Source organism: Coregonus clupeaformis, chromosome 21 (assembly GCF_020615455.1).
Source record: "Coregonus clupeaformis isolate EN_2021a chromosome 21, ASM2061545v1, whole genome shotgun sequence".
NCBI lineage: Eukaryota > Metazoa > Chordata > Actinopteri > Salmoniformes > Salmonidae > Coregonus > Coregonus clupeaformis.
This window is the reverse complement of record NC_059212.1, coordinates 43,822,778-43,846,179: the sequence shown is the minus strand read 5'-3', so window position 1 is coordinate 43,846,179 and position 23,402 is coordinate 43,822,778. Positions and strand designations below refer to the sequence as shown.

The 23,402-nt window shown below is 49.1% G+C and overlaps 1 protein-coding gene across 1 annotated transcript in view; it reads right to left on the bottom strand.

The window, feature by feature from the left end:
• LOC121535690 (ZZ-type zinc finger-containing protein 3) overlaps positions 1-21,921 on the bottom strand; it is a 53,990-nt gene extending 32,069 nt beyond the window's left edge. Inside the window, exons 1-5 of the mRNA XM_041842953.2 lie at positions 21,698-21,921; positions 17,835-19,132; positions 6,024-6,162; positions 3,759-3,906; positions 2,069-2,187 (exon numbers count right to left, since the gene is read on the bottom strand). Of these exons, the coding sequence (XP_041698887.2) occupies positions 2,069-2,187; positions 3,759-3,906; positions 6,024-6,162; positions 17,835-19,132; positions 21,698-21,916 (1,923 nt within the window). The 5' untranslated portion in view covers positions 21,917-21,921. The remainder of the gene's footprint in view (positions 1-2,068; positions 2,188-3,758; positions 3,907-6,023; positions 6,163-17,834; positions 19,133-21,697) is intronic.
• Between the last annotated feature and the right edge of the window lie 1,481 nt (positions 21,922-23,402).

The following is a 23,402-nucleotide window of genomic DNA, read 5'->3' as shown; positions in this document are numbered from 1 at the left end:
AAACTATAATTTGGCAAGTCGGTTAGGACATCTACTTTGTGCATGACACAACAATTGTTTACAGACAGATTATTTCACTTATAATTCACTGGATCACAATTCCAGTGGGTCAGACGTTTACATACACTAAGTTGACTGTGCCTTTAAACAGCTTGGAAAATTCCAGAAAATGATGTCATGCTTTAGAAGCTTCTGATAGGCAAACAGACATCATTTGAGTCAATTGGAGGTGTACCTGTGGATGTATTTCAAGGCCTACCTTCAAACTCAGTGCCTCTTTCCTTGACATCATGGGAAAATCAAAAGAAATCAGCCAAGACCTCAGAAAAAAATATTGTAGACCTCCACAAGTCTGGTTCATCCTTGGGAGCAATTTCCAAATGCCTGAAGGTACCACGTTCATCTGTACAAACAATAGTACTCAAGTATAAACACCATGGGACCACGCAGCCGTCATACCGCTCAGGAAGGAGACGCGTTCTGTCTCCTAGAGATGAACGTACTTTGGTGTGAAAAGTGCAAATAAATCCCAGAACAACAGCAAAGGACCTTGTGAAGATGCTGGAAGAAACAGGTACAAAAGTATCTATATCCACAGTAAAACAAGTCCTATATCGACATAACCTGAAAGGCCGCTCAGCAAGGAAGAAGCCACTGCTCCAAAACCGCCATAAAAAAGCCAGACTACGGTTTGTATCTGCACATGGGGACAAAGGTCGTACTTTTTGGAGAAATGTCCTCTGGTCTGATAAAACTAAAAATAGAACTGTTTGGCCATAATGACCATCGTTATGTTTGGAGGAAAAAGGAGGCGGCTTGCAAGCCGACGAACACCATCCAAACTGTGAAGCACGGGGGTGGCAGCATCATGCTGTGGGGGTGCTTTGCTGCAGGAGAGACTGGTGCACTTCACAAAATAGATGGCATCATGAGGAAGGAAAATTATGTGGATATATTGAAGCAACGTCTCAAGACATCAGTCAGGAAGTTAAAGCTTGGTCGCAAATGGGTCTTCCAAATGGACAATGACCCCAAGCATACTTCCAAACTTGTGGCAAAATGGCTTAAGGACAACAAAGTCAAGGTATTGGAGTCGCCATCACAAAGCCTTGACCTCAATCCTATAGAAAATGTGTGGCCAGAACTGATAAAGCGTGTGCGAGCAAGGAGGCCTACAAACCTGACTCAGTTACACCAGCTCTGTCAGGACGAATGGGCCAAAATTCACCCAACTTATTACATTTACATTACATTTGGGAAGCTTGTGGAAGGCTACCCGAAACGTTTGACAAGGCAATGCTACCAAATACTAATTGAGTGTATGTAAACTTCTGACCCACTGGGAATGTGATGAAAGAAATAAAAACTGAAATAAATAATTCTCTCTACTATTATTCTGACATTTCACATTCTTAAAATAAAGTGGTGATCCTAACTGACCTAAGACAGGGAATTTTTACTAGGATTAAATGTCAGGAATTGTGAAAAACTGAGTTTAAATGTATTTGGCTAAGGTGTATGTAAACTTCCGACTTCAACTGTAGTCGGCTCGGGATTCAAACCAGCAACCTTTCGGTTACTGGCCCAACGTGCTTAACCACTAGATTACCTACTGCCCCAACAAATACATTCATTGAGAACAGAGAATAGTAACTATGGTTGAACCATTGACAGTGTACAGCGCCTTCAGAAAGTATTCAGACCCCTTGACTTAGTTCACATCGTGTCGTGTTCCAGCCTGAATTCAAAATGGATTGAATTGATTTTTTTTCTCACACATAATGACAAAGTGAAAACATGTTTTTAGAAATCTTTAGCAAATTTACTGAAAATGAAGTACAGAAATCACATTTACATTGGAATATTTTTTATTCTGTACAGGCTTCCTTCTTTTCACTTTGTCATTTAGGTTAGCATTGTGGAGTAACTACAATGTTGTTGATCCATCCTCAGTTTTCTCCCATCACAGCCATTAATCTCTCTAACTGTTTTAAAGTCACCATTGGCCTCATGGTGAAATCCTTCAAATGGTTCCTAGCGTAACCGTCACCATTGGCAGTGTGTTTACCTGTGAGTTGCTGCTGTTCTCCAGAGCATCACTAGAGGGCAGAGCGGAGTACAGGGTCGATGATTCACCCTCCTTGTCCTTGGGATCCAAAGGGCTTTTTGGTCGGTCTGGTATCCTGGCTATAGGACAATAGTAATAATAATACACTGATTGGTCGGTCTGGTATCCTGGCTATAGGACAATAGTTATAATAATACACTGATTGGTCGGTCTGGTAACCTGGCTATAGGACAATAGTAATAATAATACACTGATTGGTCGGTCTGGTAACCTGGCTATAGGACAATAGTAATAATAATACACTGATTGGTCGGTCTGGTATCCTGGCTATAGGACAATAGTTATAATAATACACTAATTGGTCGGTCTGGTAACCTGGCTATAGGACAATAGTAATAATAATACACTGATTGGTCGGTCTGGTATCCTGGCTATAGGACAATAGTTATAATAATACACTGATTGGTCGGTCTGGTAACCTGGCTATAGGACAATAGTAATAATAATACACTGATTGGTCGGTCTGGTAACCTGGCTATAGGACAATAGTAATAATAATACACTGATTGGTCGGTCTGGTATCCTGGCTATAGGACAATAGTTATAATAATACACTGATTGGTCGGTCTGGTAACCTGGCTATAGGACAATAGTTATAATAATACACTGATTGGTCGGTCTGGTAACCTGGCTATAGGACAATAGTTATAATAATACACTGATTGGTCGGTCTGGTATCCTGGCTATAGGACAATAGTTATAATAATACACTGATTGGTCGGTCTGGTAACCTGGCTATAGGACAATAGTTATAATAATACACTGATTGGTCGGTCTGGTAACCTGGCTATAGGACAATAGTTATAATAATACACTGATTGGTCGGTCTGGTAACCTGGCTATAGGACAATAGTTATAATAATACACTGATTGGTCGGTCTGGTAACCTGACTATAGGACAATAGTTATAATAATACACTGATTGGTCGGTCTGGTAACCTGGCTATAGGACAATAGTTATAATAATACACTGATTGGTCGGTCTGGTAACCTGGCTATAGGACAATAGTTATAATAATACACTGATTGGTCGGTCTGGTAACCTGGCTATAGGACAATAGTTATAATAATACACTGATTGGTCGGTCTGGTATCCTGGCTATAGGACAATAGTTATAATAATACACTGATTGGTCGGTCTGGTAACCTGGCTATAGGACAATAGTTATAATAATACACTGATTGGTCGGTCTGGTAACCTGGCTATAGGACAATAGTAATAATAATACACTGATTGGTCGGTCTGGTAACCTGGCTATAGGACAATAGTTATAATAATACACTGATTGGTCGGTCTGGTAACCTGGCTATAGGACAATAGTAATAATAATACACTGATTGGTCGGTCTGGTAACCTGGCTATAGGACAATAGTAATAATAATACACTGATTGGTCGGTCTGGTAACCTGGCTATAGGACAATAGTAATAATAATACACTGATTGGTCGGTCTGGTATCCTGGCTATAGGACAATAGTTATAATAATACACTGATTGAAGACTGAAACAACAGAGCTGCAAAGCATTTCCAAAACATTGGAAGATAAGACAAATTCCATTTATGAAATAAGCAATTATTCAATCATTCAACTTAATTAATTTGATGCCTTGTCAGTAATGGTCGACGCACCCTTATCGAATATGAGTTTGAGCCTCCTGGTTTTACGTTTCTTGTCACAGAACTCCCTCTCGAAGTCTCCCAGCCCCGAGGTGTACTGGTCCCATGAGATGTCTGGCAGCTGAACCACTCTCTGGGGCCGCGGCATGCCCAGCTCCACCTGGGGGTCAGAGGTAAGGGGTCAGAGGTCAGGCAGCTGAACCACTCTCTGGGGCCACGGCATGCCCAGCTCCACCTGGGGGTCAGAGGTAAGGGGTCAGAGGTCAGGCAGCTGAACCACTCTCTGGGGCCGCGGCATGCCTAGCTCCACCTGGGGGTCAGAGGTAAGGGGACAGAGGTCAGGCAGCTGAACCACTCTCTGGGGCCGCGGCATGCCTAGCTCCACCTGGGGGTCAGAGGTAAGGGGTCAGGCAGCTGAACCACTCTCTGGGGCCACGGCATGCCCAGCTCCACCTGGGGGTCAGAGGTAAGGGGTCAGAGGTCAGGCAGCTGAACCACTCTCTGGGGCCGCGGCATGCCCAGCTCCACCTGGGGGTCAGAGGTAAGGGGTCAGAGGTCTGCCAGCTGAACCACTCTCTGGGGCCACGGCATGCCCAGCTCCACCTGGGGGTCAGAGGTAAGGGGTCAGAGGTCTGCCAGCTGAACCACTCTCTGGGGCCGCGGCATGCCCAGCTCCACCTGGGGGTCAGAGGTAAGGGGTCAGAGGTCTGCCAGCTGAACCACTCTCTGGGGCCACGGCATGCCTAGCTCCACCTGGGGGTCAGAGGTAAGGGGTCAGAGGTAAGGGGTCAGGCAGCTGAACCACTCTCTGGGGCCGCGGCATGCCCAGCTCCACCTGGGGGTCAGAGGTAAGGGGACAGAGGTTAGCAGAAAGAGACCTCATAGAACAAGACATTAACTTACACCAGTACAGATGCAGGAAACATTTGAACCAATTCCTCAAAAGGAGCCTATTATATGCCCTGAAGTTTACATTTTACATTTACATTTTAGTCATTTAGCAGACGCTCTTATCCAGAGCGACTTACAGGAGCAATTAGGGTAAGTGCCTTGCTCAAGGGCACCGACCGATTTTTCACCTAGTCGGCTCGGGGATTAGAACCAGCGACCTTTCGGTTACTGGCACAACGCTCTTAACCACTATGCTACCTGCTTTCTCTTTGTCAGATCACGTCAAGGCTTACAGCTAAGATGAGCAGCTTCAATCTGCCATATTGTGAGACACAACATCTTGTTTTGGATAAATGGAGAAAGAGATGGAGAGAGAGAGCGAGAGAGAGAGAGAGCGAGAGATGGAGAGAGACAGAGAGAGAGAGACAGAGAGAGATAGCGAGAGATGGAGAGAGAGAGAGCGAGAGATGGAGAGAGCGAGAGATGGAGAGAGAGATAGCGAGAGAGAGAGAGAGAGAGAGATGAGATGGAGAGAGAGAGAGAGAGAGAGATGGAGAGAGAGAGAGATGGAGAGATAGTGTTAGATTAATTTGGATTTTAAGAATAATGACTAAAGGATTTTACCCCAAACACAGTATAAATGTTAGAATTATCATGTAGTGTCAACCCACTAACAGAGGGGGCGGTACTAACCATTCAAGGGGGGAGGCGGGAACTGTTTAAGAAAGCCACCTAAAGGTGGGAGGAGCATAGTGCCTTTGTTTGTCAAGGGGTATAAAAACAGTATGTTTGTGTTTTTGGCCCCAGAGCTCTCGCCATGAATAAAAATACAGATAAGACTTGTGAGTTGTGGACCTTGAATCATTGATGATTAAAACCAGAGCCTTACAACCTCTGGTAATGATTCAAGCTTAGGTTGAATTAGAGATAAAAATTCACATGACAGATAGCGAGAGAGAGATGGAGAGAGAGAGAGAGAGAGATAGAGAGATGGGGAGATAGCGAGAGAGAGATGGAGAGAGAGAGAGAGAGAGAGATGGAGAGATGGAGAGACAGAGAGAGATGGAGAGAGAGAGAGAGATGGAGAGGAATGGAGAGAGAGAGATGGAGAGAGAGAGATAGAGATGGAGAGAGAGATGGAGAGATAGCGAGATGAGAGAGAGAGAGAGAGAGACAGAGAGAGAGAGACAGAGAGAGAGAGAGACAGAGAGAGAGATGGAGAGAGAGAGACAGAGAGAGAGCGAGAGAGAGAGATGGCGAGACAGAGAGAGGCAGCAAACCGGTTTCTGCTCTACAAAGCTGATGGGCTCTGTAAGGGTTAGGGTTATAATGCAACATATACCTGTTATAACAGGTTATAATCGTTACTATGATACAGAACAGTACCTGTTTCTGCAGCTGCTCCACAAAGCTGACGGGGTCTTGGAGAGCTTCTCTCTGATGTCTGGCCAGACACTCCAAGTCCAGTATCCCCTGAGTTCTCTGGGCCTCCAACACCCCTACAGTCTGGAGTAACCTCTGGTAACTGGTGGAGGGGGGGGGCAACAGAGGAGCGGAGATTTTGTTCATTTGTTTATTAAGATCCCCATTAGCTTTTGCAGAAGCCGCAGCTACTCTTCCTGGAGTCCTCAAAAAACACAAGACCTGACAAGTAACAAAACACTGATAGAAAAAGGGACAGTCACACAAATGTAAAATACAACGATATACAAACACTACAACTCAAATAATGTGTGTCTTAGTGTGTGTGTCTTAATGTGTGTATGTGTGTTCCCTTACAGTCCCTGCCGTTCCATTAGCTGTTTTTTAAAGCTCATTTTGCTGTTTGCTGAGTAAATGGAGATGGAAGGGAGTTCCACGTGATCATGGCTCTGTATAACACTGGAATCAAAGGATGCACTGAAATCTAACAATACAGCTCCACCTATCATCTTCTCATTTTCTTTCAACCAACCATCAGTCTTTATGCATGCTGAAAGTCAGTAGTTAACTTATTCTCTGAAAAATAGACACACACTCCTTTAGGCTTTGGTTAAAAATATAGCAAATAGGGGTGGCAATACAGTCTGCTACCATTCTCAATAGTTTCCCATCAAGGTTGTCTGTACCTGGTGGCTTATCATTATGGATAACAATAGTTTTTCCACCTCTCCCACACTAACTTCACCAAATTCAAAACAGCAATCCTTCTCTTTCATTATTAGATTACACAAAAATATGATGGCTCACTGTTCAATGTTGTCATTTCACTTCTGAGTTTTCCCACTTTAGTAGTGAAATAGTCATTGAAATTATTGATAATATCAAAAGGTTTTGTTATAAATGACCCGTCAACTTCAATGAACGATGGAGAGGAATTGGGTTTTCTGCCCGTGATATCATTTAAGGTTCTCCAAAGTATTTTTCCATTGTGTTTTATGTCATGTATCTTGGTTTGGTAATATAATTACTTATTATTTTCGTTAAGTTTAGTCACAACATTTCTCCAATGTACAGTATGTCAACCAATCAGCTGAGCAGCCTGACTTGTTGGCCACCTCTTTTGCATCATGTCTTTGAACCATGTTTCAGTTCATCATCAATCCAGGGGGCTTTAAAAGTTCTCACAGTTAGTTTAACAGGTGCATGCTGGTCAACAATAGGCATGAATAATTGCACAAATACTTCCAGGCGTGGAGGGGGGAGGAGATGAGGGACAGGGGAGAAGGAGGGGGGGAGGAGAGAGAGAGAGAGAGAGAGAGAGAGAGAGAGAGAGAGAGAGAGAGAGAGAGAGAAATACATAGGGGGAGGGGGAAAGGAGAGAGAGAGAGAGAAAGAAAGAAAGAAAGAAAGAAAGAAAGAAAGAAAAAGTGAAATACATAGGGGGTAGGGGGGAGAGGAGAGAGAGTGAAATACATGGGGGAGAGGAGCGGGAGAGAGAAAGAGAGTGAAATACATGGGGGGAGAGAGAGAGAGGACAACATGCATCATTTAGTTAGACACTTGGGGAGAGCAGACAGGAGGGGAGGGGAGGGCTGAGAGAGGACAACATGCATCATTTAGTTAGACACTTGGGGAGAGCAGACAGGAGGGGAGGGGAGGGCTGAGAGAGGACAACATGCATCATTTAGTTAGACACTTGGGGAGAGCAGAGAGGAGGGGGGGGGAGGGCTGAGAGAGGACAACATGCATCATTTAGTTAGACACTTGGGGAGAGCAGACAGGAGGGGAGGGGAGGGCTGAGAGAGGACAACATGCATCATTTAGTTAGACACTTGGGGAGAGCAGACAGGAGGGGAGGGGAGGGCTGAGAGAGGACAACATGCATCATTTAGTTAGACACTTGGGGAGAGCAGACAGGAGGGGAGGGAGGGCTGAGAGAGGACAACATGCATCATTTAGTTAGACACTTGGGGAGAGCAGACAGGAGGGGAGGGGAGGGCTGAGAGAGGACAACATGCATCATTTAGTTAGACACTTGGGGAGAGCAGACAGGAGGGGAGGGGAGGGCTGAGAGAGGACAACATGCATCATTTAGTTAGACACTTGGGGAGAGCAGACAGGAGAGGGGAGGGGAGGGCTGAGAGAGGACAACATGCATCATTTAGTTAGACACTTGCCATGCATCAGTATCAAACTTTCAGCACCTGGACCATGCAGTATTAACTCATCCCAAATGGCACCCTACTCCCTATATAGTACATGACCTTTGACCAGGGCCCATAGGGGGACACAGCTTATGTCACGAAGCGGGAGAGGGGGTTAGCACGCCAACTTTGATATGCAATCATCTGATACTAACATATCCTGCTTTGAGATTCTGTTTTCTTCATGGATGTGCACATACCATTCCCCAAAACAGGTGTAGGTATCATTGTGCTTAGTGCCACAGATGGCGTACGTCCCAAAGGGAACCCTATTCACTATAGTGCCCCTATGAGCACTGGTCAAAAGTAGTGCACTATTACATTTGGGACGCAGAGGTAGGTTTCACATAGACTCCTCTAACTCTGATATAAACAGAAGTATGACCTTTACACAACCTGAGGCTAAACTGCAACAACCAATGAGCACACAGCAGAAGGTGGAGTGATTGGTCAAAAGCGAGGGGATTGGTCAGTCCACTGAACAGTACTACTACAGGAATCAAGTGATGATATGTTGATGACACTTTTAATTGGACGCACAGAGCCGCAAACAAAATTTCCCCACGGGGATAATAAAGTCATTATCTTAATTTGATCTCACTACAGCACCCTGCATCAACAAACAGCCCAATCTCCTCTTCCTCCTTTAGCCCAATCTCCTCTTCCTCCTTCAGCCCAATCTCCTCTTCCTCCTTTAGCCCAATCTCCTCTTCCTCCTTTAGCCCAATCTCCTCTTCCTCCTTTAGCCCAATCTCCTCTTCCTCCTTTAGCCCAATCTCCTCTTCCTCCTTTAGCCCAATCTCCTCTTCCTCCTTTAGCCCAATCTCCTCTTCCTCCTTCAGCCCAATCTCCTCTTCCTCCTTTAGCCCAATCTCCTCTTCCTCCTTTAGCCCAATCTCTCTCTTCCTCCTTTAGCCCAATCTCCTCTTCCTCCTTTAGCCCAATCTCCTCTTCCTCCTTTAGCCCAATCTCCTCTTCCTCCTTTAGCCCAATCTCCTCTTCCCTCCTTTAGCCCAATCTCCTCTTCCTCCTTTAGCCCAATCTCCTCTTCCTCCTTCAGCCCAATCTCCTCTTCCTCCTTCAGCCCAATCTCCTCTTCCTCCTTCAGCCCAATCTCCTCTTCCTCCTTCAGCCCAATCTCCTCTTCCTCCTTTAGCCCAATCTCCTCTTCCTCCTTCAGCCCAATCTCCTCTTCCTCCTTTAGAGTGAGCATTCACATTCATTCACTTCCCTCATGAATTTAAAAAGGAATGGATTGGTGGAAAGAATATGGTGGAAACTCCCTCCAGCCATGCTTAGACCAATCCAACACTATTCAATCCTTGAGGAGGAATGACAGAAGTGACAAAGGAGAAAGGACATTATAATAATAGTAATAATATAATAACAATAATAAGTCTATGGCCTAATACAGGTGCTCAGCAGGTCTCCATCCAAGTGGCACCCTAGTCCCTATATAGTAGTGATGGCACCCTAGTCCCTATATAGTAGTGATGGCACCCTAGTCCCTATATAGTAGTGATGGCACCCTAGTCCCTATATAGTAATGATGGCACCCTAGTCCCTATATAGTAATGATGGCACCCTAGTCCCTATATAGTAGTGATGGCACCCTAGTCCCTATATAGTAGTGATGGCACCCTAGTCCCTATATAGTAGTGATGGCACCCTAGTCCCTATATAGTAGTGATGGCACCCTAGTCCCTATATAGTAATGATGGCACCCTAGTCCCTATATAGTAATGATGGCACCCTAGTCCCTATATAGTAGTGATGGCACCCTAGTCCCTATATAGTAATGATGGCACCCTAGTCCCTATATAGTAGTGATGGCACCCTAGTCCCTATATAGTAGTGATGGCACCCTAGTCCCTATATAGTAATGATGGCACCCTAGTCCCTATATAGTAATGATGGCACCCTAGTCCCTATATAGTAATGATGGCACCCTAGTCCCTATATAGTAATGATGGCACCCTAGTCCCTATATAGTAATGATGGCACCCTAGTCCCTATATAGTAATGATGGCACCCTAGTCCCTATATAGTAATGATGGCACCCTAGTCCCTATATAGTAATGATGGCACCCTAGTCCCTATATAGTAGTGATGGCACCCTAGTCCCTATATAGTAATGATGGCACCCTAGTCCCTATATAGTAGTGATGGCACCCTAGTCCCTATATAGTAATGATGGCACCCTAGTCCCTATATAGTAATGATGGCACCCTAGTCCCTATATAGTAGTGATGGCACCCTAGTCCCTATATAGTAATGATGGCACCCTAGTCCCTATATAGTAGTGATGGCACCCTAGTCCCTATATAGTAATGATGGCACCCTAGTCCCTATATAGTAGTGATGGCACCCTAGTCCCTATATAGTAATGATGGCACCCTAGTCCCTATATAGTAGTGATGGCACCCTAGTCCCTATATAGTAGTGATGGCACCCTAGTCCCTATATAGTAATGATGGCACCCTAGTCCCTATATAGTAGTGATGGCACCCTAGTCCCTATATAGTAGTGATAGCACCCTAGTCCCTATATAGTAATGATGGCACCCTAGTCCCTATATAGTAGTGATGGCACCCTAGTCCCTATATAGTAGTGATGGCACCCTAGTCCCTATATAGTAGTGATGGCACCCTAGTCCCTATATAGTAATGATGGCACCCTAGTCCCTATATAGTAATGATGGCACCCTAGTCCCTATATAGTAGTGATGGCACCCTAGTCCCTATATAGTAGTGATGGCACCCTAGTCCCTATATAGTAATGATGGCACCCTAGTCCCTATATAGTAATGATGGCACCCTAGTCCCTATATAGTAGTGATGGCACCCTAGTCCCTATATAGTAGTGATGGCACCCTAGTCCCTATATAGTAGTGATGGCACCCTAGTCCCTATATAGTAGTGATGGCACCCTAGTCCCTATATAGTATTGATGGCACCCTAGTCCCTATATAGTAATGATGGCACCCTAGTCCCTATATAGTTGTGATGGCACCCTAGTCCCTATATAGTAGTGATGGCACCCTAGTCCCTATATAGTAGTGATGGCACCCTAGTCCCTATATAGTAGTGATGGCACCCTAGTCCCTATATAGTAGTGATGGCACCCTAGTCCCTATATAGTAGTGATGGCACCCTAGTCCCTATATAGTAGTGATGGCACCCTAGTCCCTATATAGTAATGATGGCACCCTAGTCCCTATATAGTAATGATGGCACCCCTAGTCCCTATATAGTAGTGATGGCACCCTAGTCCCTATATAGTAGTGATGGCACCCTAGTCCCTATATAGTAATGATGGCACCCTAGTCCCTATATAGTAATGATGGCACCCTAGTCCCTATATAGTAGTGATGGCACCCTAGTCCCTATATAGTAGTGATGGCACCCTAGTCCCTATATAGTAGTGATGGCACCCTAGTCCCTATATAGTAGTGATGGCACCCTAGTCCCTATATAGTATTGATGGCACCCTAGTCCCTATATAGTAATGATGGCACCCTAGTCCCTATATAGTTGTGATGGCACCCTAGTCCCTATATAGTAGTGATGGCACCCTAGTCCCTATATAGTAATGATGGCACCCTAGTCCCTATATAGTAATGATGGCACCCTAGTCCCTATATAGTAGTGATGGCACCCTAGTCCCTATATAGTAGTGATGGCACCCTAGTCCCTATATAGTAGTGATGGCACCCTAGTCCCTATATAGTAGTGATGGCACCCTAGTCCCTATATAGTAGTGATGGCACCCTAGTCCCTATATAGTAATGATGGCACCCTAGTCCCTATATAGTAGTGATGGCACCCTAGTCCCTATATAGTAATGATGGCACCCTAGTCCCTATATAGTAGTGATGGCACCCTAGTCCCTATATAGTAATGATGGCACCCTTAGTCCCTATATAGTAGTGATGGCACCCTAGTCCCTATATAGTAGTGATGGCACCCTAGTCCCTATATAGTAGTGATGGCACCCTAGTCCCTATATAGTAGTGATGGCACCCTAGTCCCTATATAGTAGTGATGGCACCCTAGTCCCTATATAGTAGTGATGGCACCCTAGTCCCTATATAGTAGTGATGGCACCCTAGTCCCTATATAGTAATGATCCAACCCAATCCAACCCAGTCTAACCCAGTCCAACCTAGTCCAACCCAGTCTAACCCAGTCCAGCCCAGCAGCCCTCATGGACCTGACTTCCCAGCACTGCTGACTGCGTCCCAAATGACCCCCTATTCCCTACAGAGTGCACTACTTTTGACCAGGGCCCAATAGTGCACTATGGAATAGGGTGCCGTTTGGGATCCTACTCCTCTGATCCCATCTCACTCTAGCTGGCAACCTGAATCACATTACCAAAGGTATGTTACATGGTACTCCCTAATGGTCAATTCTATTTTCCAAACCCTGGTGCCCTCAGATTGGACAGGTTCTATTTCAGGAGGTTAGAATCAGTCGGTCAGGTTCCTGTTCCTTCCAAAGGAGTCGATTCCAATGGAAGATATGAAAACTGCTGTTTTCAATTAGGATTTTTCAAGTCTTGAATTGGAATTTCAAGTCACACCCTGTCATCACTAACCCCCCCACTACCATTATCACCACCGACCAACTACCCTGTCATCACTAACCCCCCACTACCATTATCACCACCGACCAACTACCCTGTCATCACTAACCCCCCCACTACCATTATCACCACCGACCAACTACCCTGTCATCACTAACCCCCACTACCATTATCACCACCCGACCAACTACCCTGTCATCACTAACCCCCCACTACCATTATCACCACCGACCAACTACCCTGTCATCACTAACCCCCCACTACCATTATCACCACCGACCAACTACCCTGTCATCACTAACCCCCCCACTACCATTATCACCACCGACCAACTACCCTGTCATCACTAACCCCCCACTACCATTATCACCACCGACCAACTACCCTGTCATCACTAACCCCCACTACCATTATCACCACCGACCAACTACCCTGTCATCACTAACCCCCACTACCATTATCACCACCGACCAACTACCCTGTCATCACTAACCCCCACTACCATTATCACCACCGACCAACTACCCTGTCATCACTAACCCCCCACTACCATTATCACCACCGACCAACTACCCTGTCATCACTAACCCCCCACTACCATTATCACCACCGACCAACTACCCTGTCATCACTAACCCCCACTACCATTATCACCACCGACCAACTACCCTGTCATCACTAACCCCCACTACCATTATCACCACCGACCAACCAGCCTGTCATCACTAACCCCCCCACTACCATTATCACCACCGACCAACTACCCTGTCATCACTAACCCCCACTACCATTATCACCACCGACCAACTACCCTGTCATCACTAACCCCCCACTACCATTATCACCACCGACCAACTACCCTGTCATCACTAACCCCCACTACCATTATCACCACCGACCAACTACCCTGTCATCACTAACCCCCCACTACCATTATCACCACCGACCAACTACCCTGTCATCACTAACCCCCCCACTACCATTATCACCACAGACCAACTACCCTGTCATCACTAACCCCCCACTACCATTATCACCACCGACCAACTACCCTGTCATCACTAACCCCCCACTACCATTATCACCACCGACCAACTACCCTGTCATCACTAACCCCCACTACCATTATCACCACCGACCAACTACCCTGTCATCACTAACCCCCCACTACCATTATCACCACCCGACCAACCAGCCTGTCATCACTAACCCCCCCACTACCATTATCACCACCCGACCAACCAGCCTGTCATCACTAACCCCCACTACCATTATCACCACCCGACCAACTACCCTGTCATCACTAACCCCCACTACCATTATCACCACCGACCAACTACCCTGTCATCACTAACCCCCACTACCATTATCACCACCGACCAACTACCCTGTCATCACTAACCCCCCACTACCATTATCACCACCCGACCAACCACCCTGTCATCACTAACCCCCCACTACCATTATCACCACCGACCAACCAGCCTGTCATCACTAACCCCCACTACCATTATCACCACCGACCAACTACCCTGTCATCACTAACCCCCCACTACCATTATCACCACCGACCAACTACCCTGTCATCACTAACCCCCCCACTACCATTATCACCACCGACCAACTACCCTGTCATCACTAACCCCCCACTACCATTATCACCACCGACCAACTACCCTGTCATCACTAACCCCCCACTACCATTATCACCACCGACCAACTACCCTGTCATCACTAACCCCCCACTACCATTATCACCACCGACCAACTACCCTGTCATCACTAACCCCCCCACTACCATTATCACCACCGACCAACTACCCTGTCATCACTAACCCCCCACTACCATTATCACCACTGACCAACTACCCTGTCATCACTAACCCCCCACTACCATTATCACCACCGACCAACTACCCTGTCATCACTAACCCCCCACTACCATTATCACCACCGACCAACTACCCTGTCATCACTAACCCCCCCACTACCATTATCACCACCGACCAACTACCCTGTCATCACTAACCCCCCCACTACCATTATCACCACCGACCAACTACCCTGTCATCACTAACCCCCCCACTACCATTATCACCACCGACCAACTACCCTGTCATCACTAACCCCCCACTACCATTATCACCACCGACCAACCAGCCTGTCATCACTAACCCCCCACTACCATTATCACCACCGACCAACCAGCCTGTCATCACTAACCCCCCACTACCATTATCACCACCGACCAACTACCCTGTCATCACTAACCCCCACTACCATTATCACCACCGACCAACCAGCCTGTCATCACTAACCCCCCACTACCATTATCACCACCGACCAACCACCCTGTCATCACTAACCCCCCCACTACCATTATCACCACCGACCAACTACCCTGTCATCACTAACCCCCACTACCATTATCACCACCGACCAACTACCCTGTCATCACTAACCCCCCACTACCATTATCACCACCGACCAACTACCCTGTCATCACTAACCCCCCACTACCATTATCACCACCGACCAACTACCCTGTCATCACTAACCCCCCCACTACCATTATCACCACCGACCAACTACCCTGTCATCACTAACCCCCCACTACCATTATCACCACCGACCAACTACCCTGTCATCACTAACCCCCCCACTACCATTATCACCACCGACCAACTACCCTGTCATCACTAACCCCCCACTACCATTATCACCACCGACCAACCAGCCTGTCATCACTAACCCCCCACTACCATTATCACCACCGACCAACTACCCTGTCATCACTAACCCCCCACTACCATTATCACCACCGACCAACTACCCTGTCATCACTAACCCCCCACTACCATTATCACCACCGACCAACTACCCTGTCATCACTAACCCCCCCACTACCATTATCACCACCGACCAACTACCCTGTCATCACTAACCCCCCACTACCATTATCACCACCGACCAACTACCCTGTCATCACTAACCCCCCACTACCATTATCACCACCGACCAACTACCCTGTCATCACTAACCCCCCACTACCATTATCACCACCGACCCAGTTATAACATCTGAGATGACCAATGATCGTGTGTGTTGAGAGGGGTTAGTGATGACAGCAGCCAGCCACACTAACACAAAGACACCAGACAGTCGGAGCCCATATAATCCACTGAAGGAAAAACCTGCAGTCAATCCAATGGAAACCATTTTTAGTATTTTCCAGTGAGTCAGGGCTCTAGAGTGTTATCATTTTGCGCACATACGCCCCTAAATATTTTACTGTGCTACATGGAATTTTTATTTAAGAGCACCAGTGCCCCTAGGAAAAACAACGATTTTGTAATGGCTGGCAATTCTCATTAATACCTAGAATATTTTTAATTGTGCTCCTAAAATGTATTTATGTGCTCCTACATTTTTCAACTTAGAAGCACCTGTGCTCCTTGTAAAAACGTCAGTGTAGAGCCCTGTGAGTGCAGGGTTTTCCTTTTCTACATTATACCCCTTTACAACCCTGCTTCCAAATACCTTTTACAACCCTGCTTCCAAATACCTTTTACAACCCTGCTTCCAAATACCTTTTACAACCCTGCTTCCAAAGACCTTTTACAACCCTGCTTCCAAAGACCTTTTACAACCCTGCTTCCAAAGACCTTTTACAACCCTGCTTCCAAATAACTTTTACAACCCTGCTTCCAAAGACCTTTTACAACCCTGCTTCCAAAGACCTTTTACAACCCTGCTTCCAAAGACCTTTTACAACCCTGCTTCCAAATACCTTTTACAACCCTGCTTCCAAAGACCTTTTACAACTCTGCACCCAGACCTTTTACAACCCTGCTACCCAATACCTTTTACAACCCTTCTCGCAGACCTTTTACAACCCTTCTCGCAGACCTTTTACAACCCTGCACCCACAGACCTTTTACCTTCCTGCTCCCAAATACCTTTTACAACCCTTCTCGCAGACCTTTTACAACCCTGCACCCACAGACCTTTTACAACCCTGCACCCACAGACCTTTTACAACCCTGCACCCAAAGACCTTTTACAACCCTGCACCCAAAGACCTTTTACAACCCTGCTTCCAAAGACCTTTTACAACCCTGCACCCACAGACCTTTTACAACCCTGCACCCAAAGACCTTTTACAACCCTGCACCCAAAGACCTTTTACAACCCTGCTTCCAAAGACCTTTTACAACCCTGCACCCACAGACCTTTTACAACCCTGCACCCACAGACCTTTTACAACCCTGCACCCAAAGACCTTTTACAACCCTGCACCCAAAGACCTTTTACAACCCTGCTTCCAAAGACCTTTTACAACCCTGCTCCCAGACCTTTTACAACCCTGCACCCAAAGACCTTTTACAACCCTGCACCCAAATACATTTTACAACCCTGCAACCAAAGACCCTTTACAACCCTGCACACAGACCTTTTACAACCCTACACCTAAAGACCTTTTCACAAGTACTATGGAGTTGAGCACAATCATTCTTGATTCTAAAGATGGGGTGTCAAACTCAGTTCCTGGAGGGACCGCGTCGCGTGTCTGCCTAAATGAAGACCTAGACAACCAGGTGAGGAGGGTTCCTGACTAATCAATGAAGACCTAGACAACCAGGTGAGGAGGGTTCCTGACTAATCAATGAAGACCTAGACAACCAGGTGAGGAGGGTTCCTGACTAATCAATGAAGACCTAGACAACCAGGTGAGGGGAGTTCCTGACTAATCAATGAAGACCTAGACAACCAGGTGAGGAGGGTTCCTGACTAATCAATGAAGACCTAGACAACCAGGTGAGGGGAGTTCCCTACTAATCAATTACCTTAACTGATCAATCAAGTACAAAGGAGAAGCAAAAACCTGCAGAAACTCGGCCCTCCAGGAATTGAGCTTGCCAGTTGACACCCCTATTGTGAGGGCTATAATCTAGATATAATCCCAGGAACTCCCACTACGCACTCTTTGTTGTGTTTGAGCACCAGGTGGTCCGACTCAAAGTAATACACATCTGGTTCCTCCTCCTCCTCCTCCTCCTCCTCCTGCTTCTCCTCCTGCTCCTGGCTTCCTCCTCCCAGCACCTCCTTACTGGGTGCCCAGGCCCCTTCTCGGAGCTCCTCGTAGTCCCGACCGCCCACCCCTGCCCTGTCCTCGTAGTCCCGACCGCCCGCCCTGTCCTCGTAGTCCCGACCGTCCGCCCCTGCCCTGTCCTCGTAGTCCCGACTGTCCGCCCCTGCTCTGTCCCAGTCATCCCCACCGGCCCCCTGCTCCATGGGAACCGACGGAAGAGATGGGAGAGACCCTCCCCTGGCCTGGGTGCTGGAGAGTCCTGAGGAGGGGGTAGAAGTAGCCTGGGTGGTGTCCAGATCCAGCCTGCGACAGGCTCCCTCCACCCTCTCCCTGCTCACCTCCACCCCTTCTCTCAGAGGGCCGTTGTCCCGGAGAGGGTCCCTGGGAGGGGAGCAGGGTTTGGGGGAGGAGGGGGCCCCAGCCTTGCCCCCACCGAAGGCAGCCCTCCGGGGCGAAGTCCTCAGGGTGTATCGGTGTTCGTGGGATTCGGTGAAGGACGGGGGCGAAGTGCCGGAGACAGAAGGGGTGCAAGGGGGGTCTGAGGGGGTCGGGGGGGCTAGCAGAGGCATGGTGGAATCTCCTGAGTTGTTGATGTTGTTGTTTATGTTGTTGATACTGGTGGCAACAGCATCCTGCACCAGCGGCGTGAGATGCCAACCATTACTTCCCCCGCTGCTGCTCTCCTCCTCCTCCTCCTCCTCCTCCTCCTCGGTCGCTGTCACTTCCTCCTCCCGACACACAGAGTCCCCCACTACATCCAACTCCACCTCCTCCTCCCTGACTGACAGGTGTGGCGTGGAGGAGTCCTCTTCAAAGGAGGCCAGAGAAGGAGCAGGTAACTCCCCTGAGTCAGTAACCTCCTCCTCCTGCCCAGGATCAGAGTTTCTAGAAGGCACTATGGGGTCTGGGGGCGAGAGGCAGGGCGTCCCCCTCTGGCTGCCGTTCAGCAGTGCTGGACCAGGACCTGGACAGGTGGTGCTGGTGGCAGTGCTGGGACCCAGGGAGTTTGTCTGAGCATCAGGGCTACTGCTGGTCTGCCCCAGCCCGGTACATGACTTATGGGAGTTGGAGTTCTGGGGCGGAACAGGGGGATTACACGAAGTGGAGTTCAGGGGCTGCTGACCATGGCCGTCGCTCTCAATATGGCCGCCACTGTCCTCCTCCTCCTCCTCCTCCTCTTTGTTGAGTTTCTGTGGAGAAGATAAAGAGGAGTTTAGGCTGAGCGGGTCGCCTCCTTCACACCTGACAGCCCCCCAGCCTCCCTCCTTCACACCTGACAGCCCCCAGCCTCCCTCCTTCACACCTGACAGCCCCCCAGCCTCCTTCACACTGACAGCCCCCCAGCCTCTCTCCTTCACACCTGACAGCCCCCCAGCCTCCCTCCTTCACACCTGACAGCCCCCCCAGCCTCCCTCCTTCACACCTGACAGCCCCCAGCCTCCCTCCTTCACACCTGACAGCCCCCCCAGCCTCCCTCCTTCACCTGACAGCCCCCCAGCCTCTCTCCTTCACACCTGACAGCCCCCAGCCTCCCTCCTTCACACCTGACAGCCCCCAGCCTCTCTCCTTCACACCTGACAGCCCCCAGCCTCCTTCACACCTGACAGCCCCCCAGCCTCCTTCACACCTGACAGCCCCCCAGCCTCCCTCCTTCACACCTGACAGCCCCCCAGCCTCTCTCCTTCACACCTGACAGCCTACCAGCCTCTCTCCTTCACACCTGACAGCCCCCCAGCCTCCCTCCTCCACACCTGACAGCCCCCCAGCCTCCTTCACACCTGACAGCCTCCCAGCCTCTCTCCTTCACACCTGACAGCCCCCAGCCTCCCTCCTTCACACCTGACAGCCCCCCAGCCTCCCTCCTTCACACCTGACAGCCTCCCAGTCTCTCTCCTTCACACCTGACAGCCTACCAGCCTCTCTCCTTCACACCTGACAGCCCCCCCAGCCTCCCTCCTCCACACCTGACAGCCCCCAGCCTCCTTCACACCTGACAGCCTCCCAGCCTCTCTCCTTCACACCTGACAGCCCCCAGCCTCCCTCCTTCACACCTGACAGCCCCCCAGCCTCCCTCCTTCACACCTGACAGCCCCCCCAGCCTCCCTCCTTCACACCTGACAGCCCCCCAGCCTCTCTCCTTCACACCTGACAGCCCCCAGCCTCCCTCCTTCACACCTGACAGCCCCCCAGCCTCTCTCCTTCACACCTGACAGCCCCCCCCAGCCTCCTTCACACCTGACAGCCCCCAGCCTCCTTCACACCTGACAGCCCCCAGCCTCCCTCCTTCACACCTGACAGCCCCCAGCCTCTCTCCTTCACACCTGACAGCCTCCCAGCCTCCCTTCTTCACACTTGACAGCCCCCCAGCCTCCCTCCTTCACACCTGACAGCCTCCCAGTCTCTCTCCTTCACACCTGACAGCCCCCCAGCCTCCCTCCTTCACACCTGACAGCCCCCCAGCCTCCCTCCTTCACACCTGACAGCCCCCCAGCCTCCTTCACACCTGACAGCCCCCCAGCCTCTCTCCTTCACACCTGACAGCCCCCCAGCCTCCCTCCTTCACACCTGACAGCCTCCCAGCCTCCCTCCTTCACACCTGACAGCCTCCCAGTCTCTCTCCTTCACACCTGACAGCCCCCCAGCCTCCCTCCTTCACACCTGACAGCCCCCCAGCCTCCCTCCTTCACACCTGACAGCCCCCCCAGCCTCCTTCACACCTGACAGCCCCCCAGCCTCTCTCCTTCACACCTGACAGCCCCCCAGCCTCCCTCCTTCACACCTGACAGCCTCCCAGCCTCTCTCCTTCACACCTGACAGCCTCCCAGTCTCTCTCCTTCACACCTGACAGCCTACCAGCCTCTCTCCTTCACACCTGACAGCCCCCCAGCCTCCCTCCTCCACACCTGACAGCCCCCAGCCTCCTTCACACCTGACAGCCTCCCAGCCTCTCTCCTTCACACCTGACAGCCCCCAGCCTCCCTCCTTCACACCTGACAGCCCCCCAGCCTCCCTCCTTCACACCTGACAGCCCCCAGCCTCCCTCCTTCACACCTGACAGCCCCCAGCCTCCCTCCTTCACACCTGACAGCCCCCCAGCCTCTCTCCTTCACACCTGACAGCCCCCAGCCTCCCTCCTTCACACCTGACAGCCCCCCCAGCCTCTCTCCTTCACACCTGACAGCCCCCAGCCTCCCTCCTTCACACCTGACAGCCCCCCCAGCCTCTCTCCTTCACACCTGACAGCCCCCCAGCCTCCCTCCTTCACACCTGACAGCCCCCCAGCCTCCCTCCTTCACACCTGACAGCCCCCAGCCTCCCTCCTTCACACCTGACAGCCCCCCAGCCTCCTTCACAACTGACAGCCCCCCAGCCTCCCTCCTTCACACCTGACAACCCCCCAGCCTCCTTCACACCTGACAGCCCCCCAGCCTCCTTCACTGTTCTCCTTGACAGTGGCTGAGGGGGCGCATGAGGATGAGGGGCTGTCAGGTTTGGGGGGGCGCAGAAGAGGGGTTGTCCTCGGATCCCTGCGACTCCCCCGTAACGGGAACACCGTTTGGCCCTTTTGAGGAGCGGAGAGGCATCCCTCCTACCAGCCCCCGTTGTCTCCTTCCCCTCCCCTCACAGTACTCAGCCTTGTCCGAACCCCCACACCCATCACTCTCTCGCTCTGAGCAGGACAGTCCCCTCTTCCTGGGGCTCCTTGGGCTCGCCCATGTCTCCCTGTCCACTGAGGAGGCCTTGTCGTGGGTTACCTTTCCCTGGTGACCCACAGGCGTCTCTGAGCTCCCGGCTTGGGGATCCTGCCTCTTCTTAGGGGAGCGGGGGGCCCTGCTGCCGGGGAGCGGTGACCCCTGACCCTCCTCCGGCTGGGCGATACTGCGGTTCCTGAGAGTCCGGCCACAGAAGTTCTCGTCCAATCCATTGAGCCCGACTGATGACCTTGTGACGCGCGAGGAACGTGACGTGGCCATGCTACGGGGGGCTACTGGCGTCTCATGGTGCTGCTCAGTCCGCTGCTGCAGAATGGGGGCACCTGGGAGCATAGAGGAGACAGAGGTTATAAGGCTTCATAAAGGATACATTAGGCTTCATAAGGGATACATTAGGCTTCATAAAGGATATATTAGGCTTCATAAGGGATACATTAGGCTTCATAAGGGATACATTAGGCTTCATAAAGGATACATTAGGCTTCATAAGGGATACATTAGGCTTCCTAAGGGATACATTAGGCTTCATAAAGGATACATTAGGCTTCATAAGGGATATATTAGGCTTCATAAGGGATACATTAGGCTTCATAAAGGATACATTAGGCTTCATAAGGGATACATTAGGCTTCATAAGGGATACATTAGGCTTCATAAGGGATACATTAGGCTTCATAAAGGATACATTAGGCTTCATAAGGGATACATTAGGCTTCATAAGGGACACATTAGACTTCATAAGGGACACACTAGGCTTCATAAGGGACACATTAGGCTTCATAAGGGATACATTAGGCTTCATAAGGGACACATTAGGCTTCATAAGGGATACATTAGGCTTCACATCATTCATCTAGGCTTAAGTCCTAAAGGAAACAGACTTAATTAAGAGAGTAGCATCTTCATAAGCAAAACACACAGCAACTTCTGAAGGGAAATACTGAGGCTAACGCATAACTGAACCAATCAGACTGAGGCTAACGCATAACTGAACCAATCAGACTGAGGCTAACGCATAACTGAACCAATCAGACTGAGGCTAACGCATAACTGAACCAATCAGACTGAGGCTAATGCATAACTGAACCAATCAGACTGAGGCTAATGCATAACTGAACCAATCAGACTGAGTGTTGGGAAATACTGCTTCTATATCAACACTGAGGCTAATGCATAACTGAACCAATCAGACTGAGGCTAACGCATAACTGAACCAATCAGACTGAGGCTAATGCATAACTGAACCAATCAGACTGAGGCTAACGCATAACTGAACCAATCAGACTGAGGCTAACGCATAACTGAACCAATCAGACTGAGGCTAATGCATAACTGAACCAATCAGACTGAGGCTAATGCATAACTGAACCAATCAGACTGAGTGTTGGGAAATACTGCTTCTATATCAACACTGAGGCTAATGCATAACTGAACCAATCAGACTGAGGCTAACGCATAACTGAACCAATCAGACTGAGGCTAATGCATAACTGAACCAATCAGACTGAGGCTAACGCATAACTGAACCAATCAGACTGAGGCTAATGCATAACTGAACCAATCAGACTGAGTGTTGGGAAATACTGCTTCTATATCAACACTGAGGCTAACGCATAACTGAACCAATCAGACTGAGGCTAACGCATAACTGAACCAATCAGACTGAGTGTTGGGAAATACTGCTTCTATATCAACACTGAGGCTAATGCATAACTGAACCAATCAGACTGAGGCTAACGCATAACTG